The sequence below is a fragment of the Diospyros lotus genome, chromosome 4, assembly GCF_014633365.1.
Source record: "Diospyros lotus cultivar Yz01 chromosome 4, ASM1463336v1, whole genome shotgun sequence".
Lineage (NCBI taxonomy): Eukaryota > Viridiplantae > Streptophyta > Magnoliopsida > Ericales > Ebenaceae > Diospyros > Diospyros lotus.
In genome coordinates this window covers 17,599,444-17,620,552 of record NC_068341.1, presented here as the reverse complement: position 1 = coordinate 17,620,552, position 21,109 = coordinate 17,599,444, and the positions used below count along the sequence as shown (strand labels likewise).

General features: G+C 34.1%; 1 protein-coding gene and 1 long non-coding RNA gene across 2 annotated transcripts; one reads left to right on the top strand and one right to left on the bottom strand.

Moving 5' to 3' along the window:
• Nucleotides 1–1,729, top strand: LOC127799959 (uncharacterized). The gene is made up of 3 exons (XR_008022692.1): nucleotides 1–137; nucleotides 1,151–1,239; nucleotides 1,353–1,729. It is a non-coding gene; the product is annotated as an uncharacterized LOC127799959 (long non-coding RNA).
• Nucleotides 1,730–6,125: 4,396 nt separating this feature from the next.
• LOC127799703 (class I heat shock protein-like) lies at nucleotides 6,126–20,606 on the bottom strand. Its single transcript, XM_052333926.1, has 2 exons — nucleotides 20,540–20,606; nucleotides 6,126–6,400 (listed from the first exon to the last, which is right to left on the bottom strand). Exons 1-2 carry the CDS (start codon nucleotides 20,604–20,606, stop codon nucleotides 6,126–6,128), a joined length of 342 nt encoding a protein of 113 aa, XP_052189886.1.
• Nucleotides 20,607–21,109: the final 503 nt, after the last annotated feature.

The window sequence follows — 21,109 nt, the reverse complement described above, 5'->3', positions numbered from 1 at the left end:
GGACATTCATCTCTATCGACCGAGATGAGATTTGATTCCCCTAGCCCACAGACACCCCACCCCAACTATGACGAGCCTTCTTCCACTCCCACGGCTACCCCTCAAAACCCTCACATGATACGTCTGTTGGATTCCTTGTAAGTATTGCTTATTTTACTAATCAATTTTTACTTCAACAAAATTTTTTTCATTTTAGCACATGAGTTCACAAACATGTCTTTTAACAGATTTGATAACAATTTGTGCAAACGGGATATTTCCCAAATTATCCAAAGTAAGTTTGAGGGTACCTAAGTTGAAAAAAGACAAACCCTGCAGTTAGAGAAATGTGGTTTGGTGAATTTAAGGTAATGTGTTGTTTTAGTATATCTATGATTGATGGTTTGCTTTAGTAATGTCTAAATTTAATTTGGCTTGCAATCAAGTGAATGATATGGTTATGACTTGTAAAAAAAATATTCATATTCACAATAAAACAAGACTCTTGTCATTAGTAGTATAGATTTAATGGTATATCTCATATTGTTGGTAGTATGCAATATTTGAATATTTTTTTATTATCTGTATCTATATTTTTTCTAATTCTTGTATCCATTTTTTTATGCCTGATTGTGTCAGTGCTTAGAAACATATTATATTCGAGAATTTTTCTTAGCACGTGTATTATATGAGTGAATTGGAACATTAATTTTTTTGTAGCATATATTCTTGCTTTAATGTTGTTTTGTTTTGTTTTTTTTTTTTTTGTAACTTTTATTTTATCTTAACATTACAGAAGAACTGGTCTTGGGATAGTGAATTAGAACATCAAATCAGGATTAATTTTGAAAAGACTGCCTCCGACCATATGACGGACATATTGTTTCGTGTCCGTAAAGATTTGATTAAAAAATTAGGTTGGATGTGTCCGTTTGTATTTGAAGACTTAAAAGAGTATTGGAATTCTGCAAAATTCAAAGACAAGTCTGAAAATGCAAAGAAAAATCGAGCTTTAGATGTCGGGAGCAGTATGTATACTTGTGGTTCCATTCTTATGTTAGAGCATAAGAAAAGACTAGTAATATTTGATGTTTTTTATTATTTTTATTTTACTTAATTATTTTTTAAGAAACAACAATTTTTGCATGAACACATTTTTTTTCTTTTGCAGTCGAAGCAATTTGGTCGCCCACCCACACAGGTTGAGTTGTTTGTCGGGACACACAGAAAGAGAGACAGTTCGGGATTTGTTGATAGAAGGTCCGATGATACTTATATAAGTATACATTATTTGTGTCTTTTTATATTATTCTATTATGGTTAACTGACCTTTTGATAATACAACTTATTTCATATATCTATGATGCTTGCAGGCTGACTTCCAAACGCGACAACACGAGGCATTATCACAGGCATCGACATTTGGCCAATTAGAAGATAATGATGCTGTCTAGCCCTCGCAGCCAGTTATTGACGAGAGATCATTATGGTTGGAGGTTGCAGGCGGTAAGAAAAAGGGTCGTGTCTATGGGATGGGGTCAAAAGCTTATGTCATCCTTGGTTCCTACTACCTACCACCGCCACCACCGCCGTCGTCGAGCTCATTGGCAGAGCAGATTCAAGAAAGATGATAGGACAACTATTGAACCCTTTCACAATCGCCTATCAGCCGTTGAAGATAGGTTGTCTCCCCCGCCGACGTCTTCATCATCACTGCCCCCAGATCCTTCGGATCATTAAAAAGATTCGTTATTTGTATGGATGATAGAATTTATTATGTACTTTTACTATTTATGGATGTGTTATTAGTATGGATGATATATTTTACGATATATTTCTAATATTTATGGATAATGTGTATAACTCTATAGATTTATTATATAATATGGATGGTTTTTTTCAGTTCGTATATGTGTTTATTAGATTGAATTTTGAAATTAAAAAAAAATAAATTAATTTTTTTAATTATATTTAAATTTGAGAATGATTTAGAGACAGAAAAATCTCTCTCAAATTTGAGACAAAAAAATCTCTCTTAATTTTGAGACAGAAAAATCTATCTCTAAATCTTTTTCAAATTTGAGACGAAAAAATCCGTCTCAAAACCCCTCTCAAAATTGAGGCAGATTTTGAGACGGAAACATCCGTCTCAAATTTGAGACAAAATAAATTCGTCTCTAAATCCATCTCAAATTTGAGATGGAAAATTTTTCTTAAAATCCCTCTCAAATTTGAGATGGATTTTGTAATATCCCGGTAATTCGGGAATAATTAATAATTAATAATTATTGTATTCATGGTGATTATCAAATATTTATGAATTTAAGGGAACTATTAATTTATTTTATGTTAGAGTGATGGGTAATTAAGTGTTGAAAGATGTGGGTATAAGAGTTATTTTTATATGGGGGGTATGTGAGAACTTATGGAAGTGTGGGGGTTTAAGTGTAAATCTTGGAAGTGGCTGAGGATTCCTTTAAGTTTATTGTTGTGCGTATATATTTTGAAGATGCAACCAGCTCGCGTAGTCACGCATGCGCGCATAGGAGCCGCAGGTCTGTGGTTTTAGTCAGGCGCACGAGAAGGAGGAATTTTGCTGATTTTGTCAAGCCAAGGGCGCCCAAAATGGCGCCATTTTGGCCTGAAGGCAGTGGCTTGCACTGAGCTGCCACGCGGTAGTCGCTAGACCCTCATCTTTTACCTTTTTAAGGTAGTAAATTGAATGTAAATCGGGGGGAGTAGAACAACAAACAAATAGGTGAATTTGCAGAGATGAAGAAGGCGCACGAAGAGGGAAATATGGGAGAAATTAAGGGTTTAATCAAAGTTTAATTGCAGTTTAATTAGACAGGTGAGTAGATAAATATGTATTAATCATTCTGTACAGTTGAAATTTAATTTTGGGTCCGATTTTATTAATTTTGTGAGTTTATGTTAATTTGTAGTGTGTATTAATTTGGTAGCGTGCGAGAGTAAAAACGTTGTAATATGCTAAAACGAGGCATGCTCTTTACTCCCTTCGTGACTCTCATTTGATTTATGAATTTTATACCTTCCCTTAACTTGATTTGGTTCCATAAATTAATTACGCTTGTGATAAACGGTTATTGTGTAAATTTTGCTTAATTAATTTAATTAGGAGACTTCTGGAGTTAAATACCTTTGTGAGCTCTTTCCATTTTGTGACCCATGTCTTCCTTTAATTCATTCTGGTTTTGCATATTCATTATTCGAATTGAGAATTTTACTAGCATGATTTAATTTAAATTAAATATCAAACTCGTTGGGTTTTATTTGTTGTGTGCCTACGGGAGTTTGTACCGCCCCCATACCTTTCGTAATGATGCCGAACCTAACTTGGGGACTAGGTTCCTAGATGTGCAGGTTTATTTATGGATTCTATGGATGTGAGTCGATTAGGGCTATCGAGCAGTGGGGTAGGGGTCCGCTGTTTGGTGACGTTGGGGGAGACTATTGTATGACCCTTAGGCGGATCGTCGGGCTGACACTCCTAGTCACTGATCGTTGATCGGTGCCGGACACTGCTGACTAGCCCTGCCATTTTGTGGTCTATATGATTTACTTCATGATTTGGTATATTGTATTACCGTTCATGGTTTGATATGCACATGGGTACGGGTTGCATGATGGGGTATTCATTTACTAAGTATGCTTGGACACAGACATCCTAGCATGGTTAGATTGCATCTGGCACGAGCATATGCATCGCGTGTGGTTTACTATGTGGGTGAAGCTTGACTTGATGCTTGGATGTATGAGCGCCAGTGTATCACGTTGATGCTCACTACGCCATTGCATTTTATGTGTATTACATGGCTACCGACAGTTCACCAATCTTGGATGAGAGATTTTTTTCGAGGGAGCCTACGGCTCGATTATTCTACAGCTCGGGTATCAGGAAGACCGATGCGAGCATATGGGTGATGGGAGAGCACCGACCCGGGACGGCGTGCACAGGTTTGTTAGAGACTTATGTTGCCTTTCAGGGGCAACGACAGGTTGGTATGGGACTTGGGTGTTGTGTGTCTTGTGTGGGCCTCAAGGACTGGTATGTGCTTTCATTATACTGTACTATTGTATAGCAGCTCATGGCTTGTGTGTGCTTGGGGTTGGTGATCTGGGGAGAGTTTGCTAAATATGTTCAGCCTTCAGCATTTCCTTCTTTATACTTGTTAAGTCTCTCGACTCAATTTGCTTTCCATCATTCCAGGTAGTGGTAGCGTGGATCAAGGGCAAGGGAGATAGCATCTAGCGGTAGAGTCAGTATGTGTACAGGCAGTTCTGTCAGTCCCCATCAACTCTCATGTTTGAGTAGGATTTACTCTATTAATTTTGATTGTGCTAGGTCATTCCTCATGTCTCATGTAGGTTGGCACAGGTGTCTGTATGTATTTGTTTATCGTGTGATCGTTGTGCTAGCGGATTACCTGTAATGCATGCATGTGTATATCTTAGCTTTCGTTGTTTCCATTCTTGTGTATGCATGACAGGGTTGTCTCTGTCTTGTGTTTCATTCTTTTTACCTCCGTAAGCGCTCCTGTTCGAGTAGTCCGGGTGGTTGGGATATCCAGGTGGGGGTGTTTACAGATTTCAAGACGAAAAAATTCATCTCAAATTTGAGACAAATTTCGAGACGAAAAATCCGTCTCAAATTTTAGACGAAAAAAATCTCTCTAAATCCGTCTCAAATTTGAGATGGAAATACTAGTCTCAAAATTTCTATTAAATTTGAGATGGAAAAATATGTCTCAAGTCTTGCGATGAGCATTTTTGTGACGGATCAAAATCTGTCTCAAAGCAAAAATTTGTCTCTAAATTTGTCTCTAAATAGTTATTTTCTTGTAGTGAATCTTGCCTCGAACTACTTGTCAACCCATATCATTTTCCTTAGATATTTATGTTTCAGGGCATTTCCCGCAATTGATTCGGTCACTCACAATATTGAAAATTTACACTAAATCCCCAAAATTTTGGAAAATTCTACCTACGTCCCAATAGAAATTAAACTTAAGTTATGAAGAAATTCCCAAATGTTACAAATAAGCTTAGTACCACATTTTTAGGAGTGGGTTCTTTCCCTTTTATTTGGTTACCACAATGTATAAATTTTAGCCATATGTGCTAAGGAAATTATTGAGAAATAACGCATCTTCTCACTTATCATTTTTCTTCCTTTTAATTCTCTTTTCTTATTTCCATGTCAAGAGCTCTTTATTCCCAAGTTGCCATAAGTATTGTCGTGATGCAGTGAAAACATTTGAATTCGATCTCGCTGGTGAGTCTATTGATTATGTGATTTTCGATTTTGAATGAAAGATGAAAAAAGTTAGGCCTCGTTTGATTGGCCACATTTTCCATGGAAAATGGAAAATAAATGGCCATTTTCCACCCAAATTTTAGATTTTGATATGTTTGATTACCCAAATTTTTCATGAAAAATGATTTCTATCTTTTGTTCACGTGATCATCTTTTTCCATTTTTATTAGAATTTATTTTCTCAAGGGGGCTAGATTTGATTTCCATGGAAATGGAAAATCATATTGGCCACCACCGCGCACCATGCTGGCCTTCCTTTTCTACCACCAACAATTGTAGCGGCCATCAACAATGGCAGTGGGCAGGAGCGATGACAGTAGGTGATGTCACTGAAGACGGCAGTGGGTAGTGGCTAAACGACTATGGCAGCATCAGCGATGGCTGTGGGCGACGTCACCAGCGATGGCAGTGGGCAATCGACGACTACTGTGGTTGAAGTTGTTGGGCAAGTAGGTTATTTTAATTATTTTGTGTATGTATATTTGATTTATACATACACCAAATATGCATAAAAACAGTTAGGACTTTTCTTTTTCTCTTGTTATTTTTTTTTTTTTTAAGATTGATAGTGTATATAAGTTATGCATAAAACAGGAAAAACCTTAAATTTATTTAACTTGTAAATAAAAAAAATTGAGTTTATTTGGTCTTAAATTTAATTTTAGACTCAATCGACGGAATTAAAAAAAATTGCGGCTGATTTGATCCTTTTTCCATTTTACATTACAAAAGCTTAATTATGCCTTACTATAGTCTACACCTGCATTGATCTGATCAAACCACACGCAAACAGAAGCTATCTTAGTTTTCAATTGATGTCTACGTACTTGACGTCCCGAGAAATCTGGTGGGTTTCCTTCTTGGGCACAGTGACTGTGAGGACGCCGTTCACAAGGCCGGCTTTGACGGCTTCGAGGTTGGCGTTGTCCGGCAGGCGGAATCGACGGACGAAGCTGCCGCGGTGGCGCTCCACGCGGTGCCACTTGCCGTTGGCGGAGTCTTCCTGCTCCTTGGTCCTCTCGCCGTTTATCTGGAGGATGTTACCGTTTTCCACCACCACCTCCACCTCCTCTTTCCGGACACCTGCGGTTGCCATTAAACACTCGGCTTAGCTCAGCCAACAGCCACCTTGCCAGATTGCAACCCGGCGACACTATTGCACATAGCCCTATTGTGCACCCTATTGCCGTTGCTTCCTTTTCCATCATTTCTCTAATTCCCCTTTGTTACGTTCCGCTCCTTGCCTCTCAAATCTCTCTCATCATGAACCCGTTTCATTCAAGCAGGGAAAGTGATCCGCAAACAAAATGTGGAATTAATTCGTTTTACCATTTTTTATGTAAAGATTTTAGAAAATTAGGTTGTGTTCTTTTTGTTATTTTTATATTATTTTTAATTTTTAATTTTTTAAAATACTCAAAATGCGTTTATTTTATTATTTTTAAAAATACATTTTAAAAAATAAGAAAAAAATTTGTAAAAAAACTCAAAATAACATAATATTTGGACTATTTTCAATCAAAAAGGGAAAAAAGCACAAGCTTCTGCTTCTCTTCTTCTTTCTTTTCTTTTTTTATTTTTCTCCTTGTACGTAGTAATTGAACGCAATGGCCATCAACAGCAATAGAGATCCGGTGGCAACCATTTCTCTCCCCCTCCCCCAATGACTATCAACATTACCAACCAAATCTGGGAAGCTGAATTGGTCAGAGAAGAACCAACAGCAGTTGAAATGTATGATTATTTTGTATATTTTGTTATTAATTTATGTATTTGATTATTAATTTTGTTTATATATGAAAATTATAGATAAGATAAAATAATAGAATTGAAATTTATTAAAATAAATAAATAAAATAGTGAGTGAAATAGAGGGGAGAATAATGACTGAAAATAATTTTTTTTCAAAATTTCAAAATAAACACGTTTTCTAGTTTTTTGTTTTGAAAAATAGTTTTTCAAAGTGATAAACATAGTGCGTTTTTTATTTTTTAAAAATAGACTATCAAAATAAAATATTAAAAATAAATTTAAAAATTAAAACTATAAAAGAACGCAATCTTAATTTTTATTTTCCTTATAAGGTGGCATGTTGTGAAAATACACAAGAAAACCTGAAGGTAACCATCAAACCTGAAGGGTATACGGTTGAGTTGTACGTAAAACTACTTGTATACGAAGAAAGGAGGAGTTTCTTTTGAGTTTATGGCCCCATCGTTGAAGGATCAGGCATTATTATTATTTCCCTTAAAAAATTAAAACTCCAACAGAAGAAATTGAAGCTATAATTCACTTGAAAAGTTCCGTCTTGGGTTCTTAAATGAAACCAAGCTTTTCAGATCTATGGACGTTTTATTTCACACCAAAATCGACTTAAAAAAATGACATTAGCAATAGAAAAAATAAAAATCCTCACTTGAATGATTTTGAGATTTCCTATGATTTTTATGGATGCATAAATATTAGGATATAACACGGACATGAGACTCCAACCCCCCTCCCTCTCCCTTGCATTCGACAATAGTATATTATCTAATACCAACCTGGGGAGGCTCATATTTCTTTTTATTTATTTATTTATTTTAATTAAAAAAAGTATAAATCAAAATGTACACCGATCATATTCAAAAAAGTCAAGAGAAAATACAATCACAAAGGCTAATGGCCTGCAAATTTAAAGCGTTTAGAACTAAAATAGAGTTGGAAAATGGACAGGTCGGGTTGAGCCGGACAATAAAAAATGGGGGGCCCGGCATGATCCTATGGCCCTTAATAAACTGCCTAAGGCGGGCCGAGTCGAGTTGTGGGCCTGTCGGGTCCCCATTTCCCATTGCCCGACCCTATGGCAAGAGAGAGAGAAATGTCAACTCTACTATGGCCCCTTAATAAACAGGTCAAGACGGGCTAGGTCGGGCCGAGTGGTGGGCCACAAAGCACTGGCCTGTATTCTTGGGGTCGGATCGACCCATTTGCTACAGTACCAAGCCAAGATGGACTAGGTTGGGAAACGGGCTGGCTGGGCAAGCACATGAGTCGCCCAACCCATTTGCCAACTCTAACTAAAGATACATAGAAGTCTGTATACAAGAACTCTAAACACAAGAAACCTAAATTATCGATGCCCTGTTAGGCCATCTCTAATGCAGAGACAAAATACTTTCTAAGCCAAAATTTGGAGAGCAATTCCCACAATTTCTACTCCAACACTACTCCTTACTTGAAGATGTCTCCAATGGCTCTTTGTTGCATCTAAGATTTGAAAAAGAAGTTGATGACGAGCAGCAGCAGTGGCTGTGACCAACAACAGCAGTGGCGGCGACGGCAACGAACAGCAACAACGGCGGCAGTAAGGAGCAATGACAGCAACGCCAGAGAAGAAGGAGCAACAACTACCAGATCCGCCTACCAACGGCGGAGAATAACGGGATACGGCTGCCAACAATAGTAGCAACGGCTCCAGCAGCGGCGACGACGACAATTCCCTCCTCTAATAGCGGTGACAGCTCCCTCCTCCTTCAAATTGGGTTTGTTTATATGTTATATTTTGTATAAATTTTTCATATATTTAAGTATTAAGTTAATTATATTTTGAAATTTCCAGGGCTTCTTCGGATCAATTTGCGCCCAGGTTCAATGGGGCTTGTTTGGTTGTTAGGAATTCCCTTTTTAATTTCAATTCTGAAAGGGAAACTTTGGATAATAGATATGTGAAAGTTGCATAAAAACTTCAAAAGGGCTTCCTCTGTTGAGTGTTTCTTCTTTTTTTTTTTATTAATTAAATCAATAATGAGTTATTTAAATTTTATTATTTATATGGTAATTGAAATTTTCATCTAGTGTTTTTGTTTTATTTGTTTATTTTCTAATATTAAGAACTTTAGTATGCTTAGATTTTGTGTGTGCATGTATTTTATTATATTTTATGTATTTGATTATTTATTTTGTGTGATATTTGATTATTTTGTGTATTTAATTATTGATTATATATACGTGTATTGCATAATTTCAATATAATATTTTAAAATTGGTCCTAAAAATTGATGTCGAAATTACTCAATTAGATTATTTAATGTTGTATTTAAAATAGTAGTTATTGTATCACAATGAGAGTATTTATTTTTGTAATTTTTTACACAATTTGACCAATTACTTTATGTTTATCATGGATGGAGATAATGAACAATACTACACAAATTTACTCAACGACAACTGAGTATGCGAATGTGGCAGTCACTCCATCCCAACCTGATACATTCGAACTCAACACTCAAAGAAAGCCATGAACAAAAAAATTATCAACGCAAGAGGGTTTAATGCTCGTGTCAGCATGACTAAATATTAGTATGGATGCTACACACGGTAACGATAAAACAAAACAAAGGTATTGGGAAAAAGTTCATGCCTATTTCAATCAATATAAAGATTTTGAATTTAAACGAAATCCCAATTCGCTAGTGCATCGTTGGTCTATAATTCAACTTGCCATGAGCAAATTCTCTGAATATTATAACCAAATAGATGGCAAAAATTAAAGTGAAACAACAGAACAAAATAAGGTAACATCCATTGTTATTTGATGCTTGCTAATTTATTAATATCATGTTGGTAGTTATTGTTTTATTAACATTATTATTTAACTATCTAGATTTTTGAAGCAGTAGGGATGTACAAGAGCCTACAAAAATCTTCTTTCACATTTCTACATTACTGGCATGAGTTGCGACATGCACCCAAATTAACCTCGAGTTATTCAAAGAAGAAATCCAAAATTTCTGAATATGCAAGTCTTGCAACATCATCGCCATCTACTCCCAATTCACTGAACCTGTATAATTTTGATGTCCGAATCAACGAGCCTTCATTTGAAAGACCAATGGAAAGAAATGCTTCAAAAGAATGTGGACAGAAAAAAAAAATCTAAGGTGACAGAAGTTTCTACTGATTAAAAAAAAAATATATTGACAAAAATTACTAAAACGAGAACGCAGTCCAAAATGTTATTACTTGAACGATCGAATGAGATGCTAAAGCTGGAAAGAGAAAGAGTGGAAATAGAAAGATTAAGGGAAGAGCGAGAAACAAAAAGGGAAGAGCGAGAACAACTACTTTATGAAGAAAAAATTATGAGCGCTAATATTAGTAACATAGATAAATTTCAAGCTGAATATTATAATGAGCACAAACTCGAAATTATTCAGAAAAGACGACATGCAAGATTATTAGATTTATAAAAATATAGCTGGGATTAATGCATGTATCTTTTTCTTTTAGTAATGTATGGAGTTGAGATTAAGTGAACTTCATGAACATTAATTTAGTAATGTATCTTTTTCTTTTAGTAATGTATCTTTTTCTTTTAGTAATGTATTGTTGTTGTGTTTAGTATTGATGGCTATTTCTTATGAGTGCTAACTTGAAACTAACTATTTTTTTTTTTCTAATACAATAGAAATGAAGTACATTAATTTATTTCAATTTGAATGTTTACCATACAATTCCCACAAATGCTCCACAAGATCATTTTGGAGTTGTATATGAGTCTATTTGTCTCGGATTTGATTGTGAACTTATATGAACTCCATAACTTCACTTGTGCAATTGCGAGACAAATCAATTGTTGAAGTAGCAACAACTACATCATAGTTGAAATCCATATCTTTATGAATTGTATCACGTTCATCTTCAACTATCATATTGTGTAATATGATACAAGACGTCATTATATATTTGAGTGTTTTTACATTCCACATATGTTCGGTCCACATACTATTGTAAATTGTGATTGTAGGACTCAAATTGCTTATTTGACGTCATTTCTAACGGACTATTGTTGTGCAGCAAAAAAGTTTTTCATAATCTTTTGAGGAGATGGAATGGTTTTAACAAAAATATGCCATGAGGGATATATACCATTGACAAGATAATATCCCATGGTATATTCATGTCCATTGATAGTATATGAAACTTCAGGACTGCGATCTTCTGCCAATTCAGAGAATACATGGATCTATCTAGCACATTAATGTTGTTTAATGATCTCGGTAATCCAAAAAAGGCATGTTATAACCACAGATCATAGAAAGCTATTGCTTCCAAAATAATCGTTGGTTCACGGACATGATCTGTATACATTCCATGTCATGCAGTTGGACAATTTTTCCACTTCCAATGCATACAATTAATGCTACCCAACATACTTGATTGAAAACCTATGCTGCTCAGCCACGCTCATCAATCTTGCAATATCACTAGTATTTGGCCATCTCAAATGTTGCTCTCCAAATACTTCAACTACTGCTTTCGTGAACCTCTTCAAACTCTCTATTGTTTTACTTTCGCCAATCCTAATATATTAATCCACAACATCTGTAGGTGATCCATATGCGAGAATACATGGATCTATCTAGCACATTAATGTCGTTTAATGATCCCGGTAATCTAAAAAAGGCATGTCATAACCACAGATCATAGAAAGCTATTGTTTCCAAAATAATCATTGGTTCATGGACATGATCTGTATACATTCCATGTCATGCAGTTAGACAATTTTTCCACTTCCAATGCATACAATTAATGCTACCCAACATACTTGAAAACCCACGCTGCTCAGCCACGCTCATCAATCTTGCAATATCACTAGTATTTGGCCATCTCAAATATTGCTCTCCAAATACTTCAACTGCTGCTTTCGTGAACCTCTTCAAACTCTCTATTGTTGTTTTTTCGCCAATCCTAATATATTAATCCACAACATCTGCAGGTGATCCATATGCGAGCATCCTTAATGCAACTGTCATTTTTTGGAGTGATGATAATCCGGGAACTCCTATGTCATCAAATCTTTGAACAAGTTATTGATCATGTGTTTCAATTGTTGCCTGAATTCGTATAAATCATGATCGATGCATACGAAATCCTTTGCGAAGTAATTGTAGTGGATATGTTGGGAAATCAGCAAAATAATCACAACAAAGCTTATCATGACTTTCACCTCTGTTGTGATTGATGACATAGTGGTTCAATATGGATCCACCGTGACGTGAAAAAAAAGTCGTGATCCATATGCTAAGCATACTATTCAACTAAAGCTATAGCAATAGCCTAATCATTTTCAACTTCTTCATGGATCATTCGAAAGAGCATACGGATGTCGTTGGATATGATGGTTAAAATGAGATTATTAAAGATTGGTGATGGTAGTTGATGTTGTAGATTTGTGGGTTGTAAATTTTTTAACTTAATAGCCACTATAAAAAAAATGTATTTTAGCGACGGAATTTAGTGACGGAATTATTCCGTCGCTAATTAGCGACAGATAGTGAAGAAATTTTCGTCGCTAATTTTTTTTTTTTTTTTTTTAAATTTAGCGACAGAATTAGCAACTGAATTTACGTCGCTAAAAAATAAAAAAAATTAAATAAAAAAATAAAATTTAGCGACAAGATCAACCCCATGGCTAAAAATAAAAAGAAAATAAAAAAAATTAAATAAAAGAATTAAAATTTAGCGACGGGATCAACCCGTCACTAAAAAATTAAAAAAAAAACTAAATAAAATAATTTAAATTTAGTGACGGGCTCAACCTGTCACAAAAAAAAAAAATTAAAAAAATTAAATAAAATAATTCAAATTTAGCGATGGGCAAAATCTCGTCGCTAAAAAATAAAAAAAATTAATTAATTAAAATTTAGCGACGGGGTCAACCTGTCGCTAAAATAAATAAAAAAATTAATTAAAATTTAGCGACGAGGAAAATCCAGTCGCTGAAAAATAAAAAAAATAAAATTTAGCGATAGGACCAACCCATCGCTAAAAAGAAAAAAAATAAATTAAAATTTAGTGATGGGCTCAAACCAGTCACTAAAAAATAAAAAAAATTAAATAAAAGAATTAAAATTTAGCGACGGGATGATCCCGTCGCTAAAAAATTAAAAAAATAATTCAAATTTAGTGACGGGCTCAACCCCGTAGCTAAAAAATAAAATAAAATAAAATTAATTAAAATTTAACGACGGGGTCAATCTCGTCTCAAAAAAATAAAAATAAAAAAATAAAAAATAAAATTTAGCGACGAGAAGAACCCGATCGCTAAAAAATAAGAAAATAAATAAATTAATTAAAATTTAACGACGGGGAAAATCCCGTCCCTAAAAAATAAAAAAAAAATAAAATTTAGCGACGGGACCAACCCGTCGCTAAAAATAAAAAAAAAATTAAAATTTTGCGACGGGGTCAATCCTGCCGCTAAAAATAAATAAATAAATAAATAAATTAAAATTTAGCGACGAGAAAAATCCAGTCGCTGAAAAATAAAAAAAATAAAATTTAGCGATAGGACCAACCCATCGCTAAAAATAAAAAAAATAAATTAAAATTTAGTGATGGGCTCAAACCAGTCACTAAAAAATAAAAAAAATTAAATAAAAGAATTAAAATTTAGCGACGGGATGATCCCGTCGCTAAAAAATTAAAAAAATAATTCAAATTTAGTGACGGGCTCAACCCCGTCGCTAAAAAATAAAATAAAATAAAATAAAATTAATTAAAATTTAGCGACGAGTCAATCTCGTCTCAAAAAAATAAAAATAAAAAAGTAAAAAATAAAATTTAGCGACGGGAAGAACCCGATCGCTAAAAAATAAGAAAATAAATTAATTAATTAAAATTTAACGACGGGGAAAATCCCGTCCCTAAAAAATAAAAAAAAATAAAATTTAGCGACGGGACCAACCCGTCGCTAAAAATAAAAAAAAAATTAAAATTTTGCGACGGGGTCAATCTTGCCGCTAAAAATAAATAAATAAATAAATTAATTAAAATTTAGCGACGAGAAAAATCCAGTCGCTGAAAAATAAAAAAAATAAAATTTAGCGATAGGACCAACCCATCGCTAAAAATAAAAAAAATAAATTAAAATTTAGTGATGGGCTAAAACCAGTCACTAAAAAATAAAAAAAAATTAAATAAAAGAATTAAAATTTAGCAACGGGATGATCCCGTCGCTAAAAAATTAAAAAAATAATTCAAATTTAGTGACGGGCTCAACCCCGTCGCTAAAAAATAAAATAAAATAAAATAAATTAAAATTTAGCGACGGGGTCAATCTCGTCTCAAAAAAATAAAAATAAAAAAGTAAAAAATAAAATTTAGCGACGGGAAGAACCCGATCGCTAAAAAATAAGAAAATAAATAAATTAATTAAAATTTAACGACGGGGAAAATCCCGTCCCTAAAAAATAAAAAAAAATAAAATTTAGCGACGGGACCAACCCGTCGCTAAAAATAAAAAAAAATTAAAATTTTGCGACGGGATCAATCTTGTCGCTGAAAATAAATAAATAAATAAATTAATTAAAATTTAGCGACAGGCAGAACTCTATTGGTAAAAATAAAAAAAATAAAATAAATTAAATAAAAAAAATTAAATTTAGCGACGGGTGCTCACATCGCTAAAAAATAAAAATAAAAAAATAAAAAAATCAAAATATTGAAAAATTAAAAATTAATAATAAAAATTTTACATTTAAACATATCATAATAATTAAAAAAAATATTGTAAATCCTTGCTAATATAAATAAAATTTACATTTAAACATATCATAATAATTTTTACTAACATTAATAATAGTAAAAATTAAATTAATAATTTTTAAAAATATTATAAATTAAAATTAAAATAAAAATATAATTTTTCACTGCTAATATAATAATTAATAAAGTTTTATTTGAATTAATAATGAAATAAATTTAAAATTAATATAAATCCCTTTACTAACATTAATATTAAAATTAATATTATTAAATAAGTTTAAGAAATTTTGGTGTATAAATATAATTCTAAAATATTTGAAAGAAAATACTATTAATATATTTTATGTATAACAATAAATGAGAAGGCTCCCAAATCAGTTGGCTTGCGCGCGAAACTTTGTCATGAGAGAGGTTGAGGGTTCGAATCAGATAGAAAACTTGAGAATAATAGCTGGGGGAGTAATATCCAGCGTTGCCACGTTGTGAGCAGAGGCGCAGCCACGTGGCTCATAGAGGGAAGTCGAGGCCTGGCGTGCGTTGAATTTTGAATTTTTGGGTTGAATTTAGCGATGGAATTAGGGACGGGGCTGAAAAATAAAAAAAATTAAATAAAAAAATTTAAATTTAGTGACGGACTCACACCTGTAGCTAAAAAATAAAAAAAATTAAAATTTAGCGACGCTGTCAGACCCGTAGCTAAAAAATAAAAAAAATTAAATAAAAAAAATTAAATTTAGCAACAAGCTCAACCTCGTCGCTAAAAAATAAAAATAAATTAAATAAAATAATTCAAATTTAGCGACGGGTCAACTCCGTCGCTAATCAGCGACGGGTACAACTCCCGTCGCTGATTCTGTCACTAAAAAATATTCGTCGCTAAATTTCAACGACGCCAGTTTTAACGACGAAAAGATACCCTTCACTAAATCCGTCGCTAAAAAATTTAGCTACAAATTTTGATGTTTTAGTGATTCTGTTTCTAAAATGCTGATTTTTTGTAGTGAGCATAGGAATATGATCGTTATTAGAATATAGTCGTTGGAATATAAATATTGTTGAAATTTTCTAATAGAATATAACCGTTAGAATATGACAATTATTGTAATACTCCATTAGAATATAGTCGTTGGGATATTATCGTTGTTGAAATTTTAATTTTAAAATATTAAATTTTGAATTATAAAAATATTTCAAATAATTTTATTAAATAATTATTTTAAAAAAATATTAGTAAATTTATTTATAAATATTAGTAAATATTATAAAAATTTAATACTGTCATATTTATTATTAAATTATCAAATAACTAATAAATTTTATAGTAATAAAAATTATAAATGAGATGAAATAAATAAAATAATTTTTTTTAATAAATAAGTGGGATATTAAGTGAAATAAAGAGAAAAATAAAAAGTGTAATTGAAGTACGTATAATTTTTTAAATAAAATTAAAATAAAAAATAAATTATTTATAATATAATAAAAAGTTATGGTGGCAGCCATGACAAGCTGCCGAATCCCACTGTCAAAATTCAAATAACCGCCGAGGCGGGACCCTTTTGAATTTTCAAACACGGAAAACAGCTGCGAATGAGACAAGGGAGTAACTGGGCCCCACCAATCAGAATCCCACCACTAAGAGATAAACCGTCATGGAAAAAACAAAAGCATTCCGTTTTATTTTGTCTGCATGCATGCATCCGAGTAAGATAACATTTTCGTACCATAGCCAGGGCCGGACCTTCCATGAGGCCTGTGAGGCAGCTGCCTCAGGGCCCATGAAAATTAATCAATTTGGGGGCCCATAAATTGGAACCCCCTTTTTGGTGAGCCCAGCCGCCCAACCCAACCGCCCAAGATTTTCCCCTTCCCTTCGAAGCTTCGCGGTCTCCCCTGCCCTTCTCGCTCTCGCTTTCGCTGCCCTCTCTCGCTCAATCGCTCTATAACTGCAAGTCCCTCCGTCCGTCGTCCTCATCCTCGCCTCGCGCCTCGCTTTCGCCGTCGGTCGGTGGCTCGCCCTTGCTCTCCGCTCTCGCCTTTCGCTGCCTCTCTCCTTTCGCTGCTCCATCGGTCCGTCAGATCGTCGCCCTCGCTTTCTCGCCTGTCGCCTTTTGTTGCGCCTGCTCGGTCGGCGTCGGCGACTCGGCGGTCGCTCGCTAGCCTCGCCCTCGTGGCCGGTCACCGGTGGTCCGGTGGCTCGCTGCCTCGCTCTCGCCTCTCAGTCGACAGTCGCTCCAGCCTCGGAGCCTCCAGATTCAGTTAGCGTCAGCGACTCAGCGGTCCTTGAAGGCTGAAGCAGATCTGCTTTAGTGCTTCTCCAGAAGATCTACTTAGCTTATCTTCATTTCATTGCTTCAACTTTTTCAGCGGTTAGTTTTTCTTTCACGAATCATTTTCATTTCGTTTCGTTTGTGATACATTGGAGATTTGGATTATTTGATAGCTTTGTGATACATTGGAGATTTGGATTATTTGATAGCTTTGTGATACATTAGAGATTTGGATTATTTGATAGCTGATTCATTTCGTTTCGTTTGTGATACATTGGAGATTTGGATTATTTGATAGCTGATTCATTTCGTTTCATTTGTGATACTGATACATTGGAGATTTGGATTATTTGATAGCTGCCTATGTGTCTATTTTATTGATGTTGGCTAACTTGGCTTTATTGGTGGTGGCTGAATCTGGTAAAATAAAATTTAATTTTATTGTTGTCTTTATTTTGTTTATATACATGATAATTGTTTTATTCTTAGAAATTGTAATTAGAGCCTAGAGATGCTTGGTTCATTTTATTCTTCTTATTATTACAAGTTGAGATAAAAATTAAGTTTAACATTATTATTGCTTAAGTGTGTCGTGTGATGTCATAATATTTTTTTTCTTTTGACTTTTGTTAGGTTTAAGCAATAGTTACAAATCATGCCTCCTAAACATATGTCTGGAGCTCAAAAAAGAAAAAGAAAACAGAGGGAAGAAGTATTAGTTCAATATCAAGCCGGTGATATGTTTAAATACTTTAATAGCAGCAAAGTAACACAGAGAGAAGAAATAGTTGAAAACTTGGGTGAAACTTCAATAGAGGAACAAGAAACTTGGAATGATAATGTCAATGATCAAGGAGACTTAGTTGATGAATTGAATGAAGACAAAGATGATCACGTTGATGTCAATGAATCAAATGAGAAAGAAGAAGACAATGTTCAACATAAAGATTTATTGATTAATTTTTATGATCTAGGGTGTTGGGATAAAATTGACCAAAATATGAGAGATTTGTTAGTAGAGAGGGGTCCAAAAAGAGTTGATGGAATCTTGTTTCCTAAAGATAGTAGTGGTAGGCATTTTGAATTATCACAATATAAGCGAGTATTGCTCAATGGGGAAACAAATGACAGGAGATGGCTAGTATATTCAGTTCATTTGGACAAAGTTTTTTGCTTTTGCTGTAAGTTATTCAAGACTCAAAAAACAATGAGTAAAATTGGTCCGTTGGGAAATGAAGGATACAGAGATTGGCATAATATGGGTCGAGGCCTTAAAAATCATGAAGCAAGTAAGGAGCATATAGATTGCATGACTAGTTGGATTGAATTAGAAACAAGACTGAGTAAAAATAAGACAATTGATCAAAGTGTGCAGATTGAAATCAATAAAGAAAGAGAACACTGGAGACAAGTGTTGAAGAGGATAATAGCTGTTGTGCAAAGATTGGCAAAAAATAATTTGGCATTTCGAGGAGATTGTGAGAAGTTGTATGTAGAAAACAATGGTCTTTTTTTGCAAATGATTGAAATGATTGCTGAGTTTGATCCGATTATGAAGGAGCACATTCGACGTATTCAAGCACATGAGACTCATTATACATATTTGGGCCCTAAAATTCAAAATGAATTGATACAAATGTTGGCAAATGAGATAAAAAGTTCAATTCTTAGAAAAGTTAAGCAAGCAAAATATTTTTCGGTCATATTAGATTGTACGCCAGATGCTAGTCACGAGGAGCAAATGTCCATTGTAATACGATGTGTGGATTATTCAACAAACTCTGTAATGGTAGAAGAATATTGGGTAGAATTTTTAAAGGTTGATGATACATCAGGGCTTGGACTTTTTACTGAGCTTAAAAACATGTTGACCAATCTTGAGCTGGACATTGATGATATAAGAGGTCAGGGGTATGACAATGGGTCTAATATGAAAGGGAAGCATAAAGGTGTACAGACAAGATTACTTGAAATAAATCCGAGGGCTTTTTATACTCCATGTGGTTGTCATAGTCTTAATTTGACTTTATGTGATATGGAAAATTGTTGTCCTAAAGCTATGTCATTTTTTGGAGTGATACAACGCATCTATACATTGTTTTCTTCATCTACCAAGCGATGGAAAATTTTCAAAGATCATGTGAAAGGTCTTACACTTAAGCCATTGTCACAAACACGTTGGGAAAGTCATGTTGAAAGTGTGAGGCCTATAAAAGAGCAAATTGTACAAATAATAGATGCTTTATTTGATTTGGTAGATACTAGTGAAGATCTTAAAACAAAGAGCGAAGCTGAGTCCTTAGCAACACATGAACTTCAGAATTTTGAGTTTTTGCTTGGCATGGTAATTTGGTACAAGTTGTTGCATGCAATCAACATTGTAAGTAAATTCCTTCAAGCTGAAAATATGGATATTGATGTTGCTATCAGTCTTTTAGAAGGACTTCTTTTGTTTCTTGATGACTATAGAGAATCTGGGTTTGATAAGGCCATGGTTGAAGCGAAACAAATAGCAAATGAAATAGGAGTTAAAGCTGTATTTCGAGAAAAACGTATGATTCGAAGAAAGAAACAGTTTGATGAGGATGGCAGTGATGAGATAACACAATCAGCAGAAGATTCTTTTAGAGTAAATTATTTTCTCTTCATAATTGATCGAGCTCGTTCTTCATTTCAAACTAGATTTGAACAATTTAAAAAATATGAGGAAACATTTGGATTTCTGTTTAATTTGGAGAGGTTGAAGTGTGCTGATGATGATACTTTATTGGGGTCTTGTAAGAATCTTGAAAAATCCTTGACGCATAATGGTCATTCTGATATTGATGGAGATGATTTGTTTTTGGAGTTGACAATCTTGAAATACTCTTTACCGAAAGAAACAAAAAAAGCAATTGATGTGGTGAACTATTTGAAGAGAATGGATGGGTGTTTCCCAAATGCTTGTGTAGCGTACAGAATTTTGTTAACTATACCAGTTACAGTTGCATCTGCAGAAAGAAGTTTCTCCAAGTTGAAGTTGATCAAGACTTATCTTCGCTCAACTATGTCACAAGATAGATTGAATGGATTGGCTATGTTGTCTATTGAGAAAAAAATGTTAGAACAGCTTGATTATGTAAACTTGATTGATATTTTTGCCTCCAAAACTGTAAGGAGAGTAGTTTTTAATTGATAATTTAGAAAATTTTCAATTTTATTCTTTGATATGGTATAAATATTTATTTATTTATTTTATATTTTATTATTAAAAAATAAAATTTAAATATACTCTATGATTCGGGGGCCCATTTTTACATTTCGTCTCAGGGCCCCCAAATCTCAGGTATGGCACTGACCATAGCAACTATAGCGTTATGTCCGTCCATAAATCTGACAATAGGGAGAGAGAACGCAGCAGCATGCTAAATTATTAAATTGCCGGGGAGATCGTGAGCACGGAAGATATGGGCCGTATTCGTCTCATGCCAGTCAGTCAACGTGAGCATTGGGCCAAGGCGGCTATGTCATCGCCTTGGTCACCGTGAGCATTGAGCAACAATAATTTTTATTATTTATCAAATCAGTTAAAAAATCTTATATGTGAGTACACTATAAAATTTTTATAATTTTTATAATTACATTATAAAGAATTAAAATTTAGTGGCTAAAATAAAAAATACAAACCCCCCCCCCCCATCCACTAAACTCCTCCTGCAGGCCTTTCCCAGCTATGTGGACCTAGAGCTGCATGATTGATTGTACAATCCTACGTGAAAAGAGAAGAAAAGAGAGAGAAAACAAAACCAGGTGCTTTGCCATGTGATTAAAGGCGCAGTTAATAGGAGACAAGGCCTGGAGTATGACCACTAAACTTAGAATGACCACTAAGCTTTTCAGGCACATTGTCCCGAAGAGAGAGAAATGGCCTATATTGATCAAATTGAATTGATTTAAATGCAGGGAGCTTTGAGATATTTCTGGATCAGTTATTTCCTCTCAGGTGGTTTCC

Coding starts and splice junctions, on each gene's coding strand:
- LOC127799703 (XM_052333926.1), bottom strand. CDS start 20,606: ATGCTCACGTTGACTGACTGGCATGAGACGAATACGGCCCATATCTTC. Junction 6,401..20,539: donor CCGTGCTCACGATCTCCCCG/GCAATTTAATAA, acceptor TGGCAACCGCAG/GTGTCCGGAAAGAGGAGGTG.